The sequence below is a fragment of the Leuresthes tenuis genome, unplaced genomic scaffold, assembly GCF_036924035.1.
Source record: "Leuresthes tenuis unplaced genomic scaffold, fLeuTen1.0.hap1 SCAF_16, whole genome shotgun sequence".
In the NCBI taxonomy this organism is placed as follows: Eukaryota; Metazoa; Chordata; class Actinopteri; order Atheriniformes; family Atherinopsidae; genus Leuresthes; species Leuresthes tenuis.
Window position 1 is genome coordinate 21522557 of NW_027325370.1, and position 9885 is coordinate 21532441.

A 9885-nucleotide genomic window follows, 5' to 3' on the forward strand; every position below is an offset into this window, starting at 1 on the left:
CTGGTGTGCATTAACAGGTCCAGTGAATAGAGGCCCGGTTCCCCAGAGGTCGCCTATGGGTGGTTCCGGGGACTGGGGCATATCCCGCTCCAGTGCCAGCCCTATGGGTCCAGGACACCCATCCATGCTGCGTCCAGGAATGGAGTACAACAATGCTAAGAGCATGATGTCAGGACCCATGGTCAGCCGCTCCAACAGTGTACCGGGCGCCAGGTCTATGCTGCAGCAACAGCTCATGGATATGGGTATGTTTATTCTACTGTGGCCTGAATTTGGTGGTATTTGGGAGCTGTTGCAAACACAGCTATGGAAGTATACACACCAGGGAGCAGGATGAGATGTGAGTATAAGGAAACAGAAAATAAGGCTGCAGTCATGTTAGGTGCTCAGTGGGGGCTGTAGCAGAAGAAATCAGACTAGAGAGTGAAGAATGAGTCAGAATGGTAGATTTATCTGTTGTTTAACTCTCTGTTAACTGCATCTTGGCACCTGTATGCCTCACTTTGTGTGTCACTGTTGGCTGTATTTTGGAATACTGAGTATATTCTCTGTTTCTTATTCCAGTGCAAGAAAGTTTTGAAAGCAACATAATGCAATTCCCTTTAGCCGATCGATCCGTTGTCAATAGACCTTATTCACAGCGAGCATTTGAACTTGTCACGAGGTGGAAACCACAAGTTTGACATTAACAATGGCAAACTTCCTTTTAGTGCTCCAGTTAGCCTCAACAATGAAGCAAATAGCGGGACCTACCCTCAAGTTAGCCGCAGCCGTCATTAATATTAGTATGAAATTAGGACCCCTTGAAAAACGGATGACACATCACAAGGGCCTTTCAAGAAATTTAGATCAATAAATCTGCGCATTTTCAGCTATGACGCACTGCATCAACAAGTAGTGCGAGGAAGGCCTGTCGATGCACATCAAGTGCCTCTTGCTGAAGCGTTCAAAGATGAAAGGCAACCTGTTTCCTTCAGAGGAAGCTTGCCTGACAAAACGGTCCTGACTCTGTGTTGTTCTTTGACGTAATGTGGGCTGGGTTTGCTAATAGAAGTGGTTTCTTTGTTTATGAACATGGTAAGATTAGTGTTTCTCGGAAATGCTAGATTTACATGCGTCAAGGTCACTATTTTTACCATCTTTGAAACCTTTTACTTCTACTCTACTATACTGTATATTAAGAAGGAAACGTGGTGCTTTGAAATTGTATGTATTTGGCAGATTTACTCGTTGCTTTACAAAGGAAGATTTTAACACATAAAATATGAACTAAGCTTATATAAAGACATTATGTACTGCTTTTGACTGGATTGTACTGTAATAGAAGAGCAGAATATATATATTTTTTCAATGGAAGAGTACCAGACTTGTTGGTTCGGGTTCTCTCAGTCTCAAAAATAGCTTCCCTCAATTTGACTGGTTTTAGCTGGTTTGACAGAGCAACTTTGAACTCAGAGACGAGACAAAGTTTAGGTATGTGAGACTCATGGATCATTTTACTGCTGTAGACACTACAGCTTCCTTATTGTGCTAACATGCTTTTACTGAACTGTGGCAGAGTCTTGCTTTTAATTAAGTAGAACAAATGAAAATTTTGACCCATGATAACTTTAGATGAGTATTAGTCCACAAGATTACAGTTCTATTCGTTTTGCGATTAAAATCTGTTCTGTGTTAATGGTTTCAGGGGGCTCTGCTGACATGGGCATGGGTATGAGCCCCTTCAGCCAGCAGGGCCAGCCCAGCCAGGCTACCTCCTGGCCGGACACCATGATGGGCATCGAGGGAAACAGGTCAGTGCAACATTCCCTTATGGTATGCATTGACATGTTTTTAGCTGACCTCATGTGACCCTTGTGAACTTTCCGTGTAGACGCCAGTTTGGCAACACCCTGGATGATCTTCTGGTGCCTCCCACCACCAGTGAGGGTCAAAGTGATGAGCGGGCGCTTCTGGATCAGCTGGATTCACTGCTTAATAACACGGACGGCATCGCTTTGGAGGAGATAGACAGAGCTCTGGGCATCCCGGACCTCGTCAGCCAGGTAAGAATAGATGGCAAAACTAACACGCTCACCTGTGTGTTCTTCTGTATCTTTTTGATGTAGAAAGAGAAAAAAATCAGGAGGCAAAGGCTGAGTCACAAGTGAGCCTTGCATTATTCTTCGCATTCGATATTTCAGTCATGACTCGCCGTGTTCAGACTGTTCTCCCTCTGAAGGGAGATAGATTATCCCAGAGAGATTCGTGCGTGCTGCTTAGAAAAAGACAATTACAGAGCCAACCAGCTGGAAATTAATCAATTAGAGTGAGAAGTTTGCCAAAGTTCTCTTTGTTCTCATGTGCTCATCCTGCAGACCCAAGGAGCAGAGCAGCAGCTGGAGCCTTTTCCAGGGCAGGACCCGTCCATGTTGCTCGACCAGAAGCCTTTGTATGGACAGGGCTACCCCGGACCTCCCGCCATGCCTATGCAGTCTGGCTACGGAGGGAACCCCATGCAGGGTCAGGGCCAGCAGGGGGGGTTCGGGCCCATGCTATCACAGATGGGCCAAGGCGGCAGCTTCCCTGGTATGGCTGGAATGGGAGGCATGGGGCATCCTCGAGCCAACATGATGAGACCCCGGATGATGAGCGCCAACAAGCCCATGAGGCTGCAGCTGCAACAGAGGCTGCAGGGACAACAGGTACGTCCTCAGGCCGAGCACACGGCATCTCAAAAGCCAAGTTTTAATGATACTTAAAGATTCTTTGGGACTTTCATTGATATGAGTTTTGGTGAGCAATCGGCTCCTTTTGAAAATGTACTCAAATTAAACCATGTGAAAAGTTTAGAGGGAAAAATCAATGGATCTGTTAGCTTCTAAATGTCCAGACAAAAGTCGTGAAACAATGGCTCGCATTGAACAAAGGATTATAGAATGTTTCCTCCGTCTCATAACTGCGACAAACCTGCGTTAACCTATTATTTACATCTTTTGAGATGGCATTGTTATCTTATAGTTTGCATTGAAATTAGTAAGGTCACATTTTTCCTTTTAACACAAAACCAAATACTGGTCAGGGGCTGTGGGCCTCCCCTCAGACAAAGCTGGGAATCAGATGCCTCCCCTTATTCAGCTCAATCTCTGCATGCTTATGGGGTGCTCATGATGATTTAATTTCATCTCACAGACACTCACCATGTAAGCCAAATATTGCTGTTTGATTCACACCAAACACTTTGAAACCAGGTTAATCCTGTAGTTCTTTTTATATTTGTGGGGGTTTATGTAGGCCTTTGTGGTAATTTGGAGTCTTTTCATCATTTTGAGTCTTTTCGTCATTTTGAGTCTTTTCGTCATTTTGAGTCTTTTTGTCATTTTGAGTCTTTTGCTGGTTGCTATCGAATTATTTTTGGTCTTGTACTTTGCTCTTCTAGTCTCATCTCTATAGTTGCTCTTTGTGTTTTTGTTGTTTAGTGCTTTTATTATCTTTTTGTGTTTCATTTGTGGTCATTTTTGCGTTCTTGACTAGGCTTTTCTGTCATCTGCTTTTGATAAGTGATTCAGTAACTTTTATTTTCCTTTCACTGACTCGGCCTCCCCTGACAGAGTTTGGACCTCTTGAAAATCAGTATTTTCTTTTTATCATCAAATGGATTATTACAGAGAGTTCGCTGTACACTTGCAGCAGCATCAACGATAGTTACAGTATGACCAGCACAAAAAAAGACTTGCATAACTGAGTACAGACGATGTAGTCTGTTGTCACTCGTGCACTGCTTTCTGTTTATCTGATGGCAGCTAAATGTGTCAGTGTCGTGTATGAAATACCCACCCAGTTATTTTCTATAACATTTTGAGATGGCAATCTGACAAGGCCGGACATGCTAACTTATACGTATCACGGTCGACGCTGCATAAGTGTGAACTGCTGCCGTCCCATTCAGGAAGCAGACGCACACGGCAGCAGTAGCTTAATTTGGCTTTTTTATCAGCCGTTCAGAGAAAGCCAACAGTTCATGTTGTTCAACAAATTATTTTCTCTCTGCATCTGAGCCAAGTGAGCACGAGATAACTTGTTTCTCGAGGCGTTTCTAAGATGTAGCTGAAGCTGCTTCTTCTCTCTACCTGACACGTTGTTTAACGCAATGCTCAGTGTTTGTTGTCTTGATACAGATTTTTATGGTGAAACGACATGATTTTCTTTAAATGGAAAAAAAAAGAAAAGGTAACTGTAAAAGGACTTAGCTTTGTGTAGTGGTGCTTCTTCTCATCTGACAAACAGCATTGACGGTGCATTGATGGTGTCCTCAGGTGAAGTAGACATCAACTTTTTCTTTAGCTTATAGCTACGCTGTTACCATAATAAGTATGATAGTGACTGTTTTAAAAGCTTAAACAGGCAGAAAAGTGGCGTTTCCATGCACTGTTGCTATGTTACTACTACTACGGGCTTTGCAATGAGTTTGTGTATGAAGTTAAGTTTGTGTATGAAGTTAAGGGTGTTAAGGTGGGTGTTTAGTTACTTGTACTTTGTGAAATAAATTGAACAAAAAGATTATCTTCCAAGGAGAACTTTGAATTCCCAAACAATTTTTTTTGGTCTGCTTTCCACTGATTTGGTGAGTTTTATTTATTTTTAATTTTTTTTTTATTTTTAACTGGGAGAGTACCATCAAATTGTTCTTAATTTTCTGGTATAAGAATTCAAGATGCCAGTATAACGCACAGCCAATCTTAGTCTCTTGGAATAATTGATCTGTGAAAAGATTGTTAGTTCTATCATCTTACGTCAAATGTTCTGTTTTCCCCTAGTTCATAAATCAGACACGGCAGGGCATGGCCATGAAGATGGAGAACCCGGGGGGGAACCCCGGCATGAGGCCCGGCATGCAGCCGGGCATGGGAGGACAGGTAGATGACAACAACACCTTTGCGTTTATCTAAGAGTATATGTAATGATATCATGACATGATAAAGATTTTGTTGATAAGTTTTCCTCAATCATACAAACATTTGCCTCCAGTTTTTGGCTTTTTTTAGTTACAGCATCAATATTTCTAATAGCATTATTATCCAACTGAGTATACAGTTTTACTCATGGCTTCCAAACACGATCGCTTCATTCAGCTTTTTTGTGTCTTTAGGAATATATTTGACTGTCGTAACTGGTTGAAACATGAAATGGATGTTTAATGGATGAAATGGAATAGCTTTTCCATTTTGTGAAAGCTCTATAATGTGTTGTTCCGTGCAGCCGGGCTTCCTAAATGCTCAGATGATGGCTCAGCGCAGCAGAGAGGTGGTCACCATGCAGATGAGGAGGCAGCGCATGATGATGCTGATGCAGCAGCAACAGCAGCAGCAGGCGGCAGCGGCCGCCGCTGCGGCTGCTGCAGGGGGATTCAGCCCCCCTCCGAACGTCACGGCTCCTGGTGGCATGGACAACCCTATGGGAGGGCCAAACATGGGCCAGCCTGGGCCCCAGCAGTTCGGCTACGGTGGCAGCTACGGTGAGTTCACTGAGCCAGGCGGTCAGCAGAATACTACTGCTCTCTGGTGGTGAGACCAGGCATGCCATGGTTGTTGTTTCGTACTTGTGATGTAAAAATATGGAACTTGTATAATAAAACACTGACGGGCTACAGAACATATTTTTTTGATGAAGCTATTATCAAATTTCTGTTGAGAGAGTTTAAGCTTTAGGATTTATCTCCACAGGAATGGGCCAGCAGGGGGACCCCTCTTTTGGCCCATCAGGCGGCAGTCCTCCTAACGCCATGATGCCCGGCCGCATGGGGCCTCAAAACCCTATGATGCAACAGCACCCACAGGGGGGCCCTATGTACCAGGGGGCTGATATGAAAGGCTGGTCGCAGGGAGGCATGGCACGCAACAGGTATGAAACATTTACTACTCTGCGCCTTGCTGTCAGAGGAGGAGAGAGACAAAGAAAGCACGGCCTCGGTTCTTCTGTTTTTCTCTAGGGTTTATTGACCCTTCTTCCTGTCTTTCACTTCTTCTCACCAGTTCGTACGCTCAGCAGCAGTTTGGGCAGCAGGGACCCCCGGGGCAGCAGCAGTTTGGGCAGCAGGGGAATCCAGGGCAGTATGGAGGCATGATGATGAACGGGGGCATGCCGGCCAGTGGAGGAGGAGGTCACATGGGCCAGATGGGTGGACAGATAGGAATGAATCCAATGGTTATGGGGCGCATGCCTATGGGGCCTGATCAGGTATGTGCAAAGGGTGACAGAAACACTGCTTCAGCTGTCTTTAAGTTTGCATGCGTCCTTCAGGGGTCTATTCACCCTCTTTTCTGCACACTATATGTAAACCATATAATTTAAGACCCGTGTCGACACAAAAAAGCCTGACAAAGGCTAAAATGTGAACTTCATCATGTCTGCAAGTGATGTAATGATATTTTAAGAATGCATGCCTTTTGCTCCACCATGTACCTTTTTGTATTTGTGTAAAACATGCACTGCAAATACTCCCTCACCATCGATTGCATCTTAAATGAAAAGATGTTATGGTGGAAGGCTAAAATGAGCTGTGCCACATGTTCAGACTAAATGCGAAAGACCCAACTTAAAACCAGGATATGGTTTTAAAAGTGAAATGTATCATTTTACATTAGAATTATCATGACCGGTTTCTTCCCTTTTATAGAGAGACCTCTTCTTTGGGGAAATTTCTGCTTGCAGTTGATTCCTTTCTTTTGTATAAAAGACACTAACTTTCACAACGCTAACGCTCCTTGTTTTCTCTCCTCCCCGGTGATCTAGAAATATTGCTGAGTGACGTGACGGAAGCCTCTGTCCCGCCGTGACCTCCACCCGGAGCACGGGTGTGTGTGGAGTGGACGTTGTGTCTGTGCCTGTAGTGCTACATTCCCACCAGACGGGGGAGCGAACTTCCCTCTGGACTTGCGGCCAGTAATGTCAGTCTGGCAATCTGAGGAAATCGGACAGACTGTCACATGAAAACACGCGGCGCTCATAACAATCGAGACACACTGTGACTTCTTTACACACACATTCACAGACACAAAACTGGCCAGACAGAGATCTGCGATTCCTCTTGAAGACTGTTGTTTGATATTCCTCTCTTCTTGCGGTGCTTGTGCGACTACGTGCGAACATCTCGCTGGACCAAACCCTGAAGGTGGATCACACGAAACCAACGTGTTTAGACATCCTCTTTTCTTTTTTTCTTTTTTTTTTTGTCTTCTTTTTTTGTCGAATGTACTATGAAGCTGTATTCAGATTTAAAATTGGGGGTGGGGGAGTGAACTTTGTGAGATTGTCCGCCGTCTCTCTCTGCTGCACCTGGAGGATCTCTGCAGATGCGGCTCATGTTTTACGAGCCATCAGATTGTGACTCTCACGTGAATGCCATTAAGCAGTAGCACAATGTTTCGTCCTCCAGGACGGCGCAAAGTAGGACCGAATTACTCGTTGGCTGATTGCACTTTAAGGAAAAGCCAACATCAAAAGGATTGTGGCAATATAGAGGCCTTTACCCAAGAATTAATGTATGGCAGCAGACATTTCCTATTTATTTTTGTCTGCGCGTTCTCTAAGCTTTGCTCTCTGAGGAAAAAAAAAAGAGGGTTGGAAATGAGTAGCCTTGGAAGTCTTTGTTCCACAGTGGGAACCAGCAGAAAGGCAGTAAGCACATATTTTGTCAAAGGATTTTGAGTGTATAAATTTATAACAACAAGAGAAAGTAAGCATTTTTAAGTAGTCTTCTACTAATGATCAGTATTTCTATAGATTCATGGGGGGGGGTGTATGTGTGGGGGTGGGGGGGGGTCCTTTTATCATTCAAGAGGTACATTTTTAGCTCACAATGTGGATATTTTGGTTACCTCGCAAAGCGCAGAAATAAAAAAAAAAAAGAAATTAGAACTTGCTCACAGTTGAAAACAAAGGTTTTTTTGTTTTTTTTCATGTAGGCGTGCAGATCTCTAGCAATAATCCTTCCTCCTGGTTTTCCTCTGAGGACAAAGCTGAAACATCGCATACTCAAAGCGACGGTACTGCAGTATTAGACCTGATGTCTCGTTTTTTTTTTTTGTTTTTCTTTGTCTGTGAATATGATTTGTAAATACGCTTCAAATGTACTATATATAAATATATATAAGCTTTTGTAGGTCACATACTGTTTTTGCACAGATTGTAAGGCTTGATATTTAAAAAGTGTAATTTTCTTATTCTGTCATAGGTCAGCTTTTATTTTCAATACCTTGGCCATCGGTCGGAGAGGAGAAGCCTCGTTTTGTAAGCATTGCGTGTAGATTTCCCTTCATACTGCCACTTTCCCTCTGTCAGAAAGCACTTTTTACTTTATTTTTGATTTTCTAATCTTCAAATCATGAACTTCTCCTTATTTTCTTAGGATGTAGTCTTGGCTAAAGAGGTGCTAGCTGTTTATTATTCTTTTTTGTTATTAAATTATTTTTCTTTTTTTACTAAAAAAAAAAAAAACAAAAAAAACCCCTCCCCCTCACACAAAAAAAATATGCCTATAGAAAAGGAGCTGACACACGATTGTGTTATTTGTCTGGGGGCCCAGATGTCTCACCCGGTTTGTGGAGTTGATGTTTTCTAAACTTGACCTCTTGCTTCCATTTCGCTCCTGAAGTTTAAGTGCTTTGAATATTGTTCATATGGAATTGAGTCCCTCTGTTTAACTGTGAGTCTGCGAGGTTCTTTTGCAGGGGTTTGATCCTTTATAGATGCCCCACAAGTTTTTATTCGGTGGGCGGACTCTCGTTTTTTTGTCTTTGAGTTTCTCTCTTTATCCCTGTTGTGTTTCCTGTGAAGCTTTTGTTGAGAAATCTACCTTTTTGAATACACGCTCGATCCAAAGATTTTGTTCGTCATTCTACAGTGCATAAAAACAGTTCCTGACGTAGATCGTGCCAGTACTCGTGTGCTTTTACTGTTGCACATAAGCTATAATATACATGGAGCTAATTTGAATTGCATATATTATATCCTCATCGGTATGAAATAGAGTAGAGATGAGTCTGGTTCTGCTGAGGTGGTTTGAACATTTGTTCGTGGTCGTTTCTTCCTTTCTGAAGACCTTACAGCCGGTTTGATTTGTGGTGCTGCAAACGGTTATTTAACACGAGAATGTTCTTTTTAAGGAGGTTTTCATTCATGGTCAATGTCATAACAACTGTCTGGTGTTGTTTTTCTTGTTTTGTTTTTTTTGTTTTTTAACCCCCGGTCTTTGTGAAGTATATGAATTTGCAAATATTCAAAAAAAAAAAAGAAAAAAAAGTGTTTTTTGTTTTGTTTTTTCTGTAAAGGAAAGAAATTCTCATTGAATCGCCGGAGCTCAAGAAAAGGGAAAACACATCTGGGAAACATGCGGTCGTTATCACAGGATGTAAAATACTGTTGCTTTTTTTCTTTTTCTTACCTTGTTTCTTGATGTTAATATTGATGTAAATACAAATTTATATTTAAACATTACGGTGTGTCTGCTGTGGTCTTTGGGTTAGGGTCAGGCCAGCCTGTTAGCAGGTGCACTCAACGGGCCTTTTTTGAGCCACAAACTACAAGCCGAGGTTCTTCTCCTTTGAGATTAAAGGGAACTGGAGTGTGTGTGAAGTTTCTTTTTTGTGTGATTGGGGGGCAATCAGCATGTGGAGAGGATTCCAGTGTGAAGGCCATCTGTGAGGGTTCTGTCACTCTCTGCCACGCTGCCGTCTGCAGCCTTGCTTTTATCTGCTCCTTATTTCCTGCTGGATGCCTCTTAAGTGTGACCCCTATTTGGCATCCCACTTTCCTCACTGCTCTTAATTATTTTGTTCCCCATGAAACGCAACCCGTCAGGTTGCCCCAAACTCCTCCTGCTGCTGCTGCAGACCTGCACGACTCTGT

General features: G+C 42.9%; 1 protein-coding gene across 2 annotated transcripts in view; it reads left to right on the forward strand.

Annotated features, from left to right (window-relative positions):
* LOC140271110 (nuclear receptor coactivator 3-like) overlaps window positions 1–9474 on the forward strand; it is a 58467-nt gene extending 48993 nt beyond the window's left edge. For both annotated transcript variants that reach the window (XM_072366180.1, XM_072366181.1), the window contains exons 15-23: window positions 18–245; window positions 1688–1793; window positions 1874–2045; window positions 2358–2684; window positions 4797–4895; window positions 5239–5494; window positions 5703–5880; window positions 6012–6216; window positions 6772–9474. In XM_072366180.1, coding sequence (XP_072222281.1) covers window positions 18–245; window positions 1688–1793; window positions 1874–2045; window positions 2358–2684; window positions 4797–4895; window positions 5239–5494; window positions 5703–5880; window positions 6012–6216; window positions 6772–6783 — 1583 coding nt within the window. In that variant the 3' untranslated portion in view covers window positions 6784–9474. The remainder of the gene's footprint in view (window positions 1–17; window positions 246–1687; window positions 1794–1873; window positions 2046–2357; window positions 2685–4796; window positions 4896–5238; window positions 5495–5702; window positions 5881–6011; window positions 6217–6771) is intronic.
* Window positions 9475–9885: the final 411 nt, after the last annotated feature.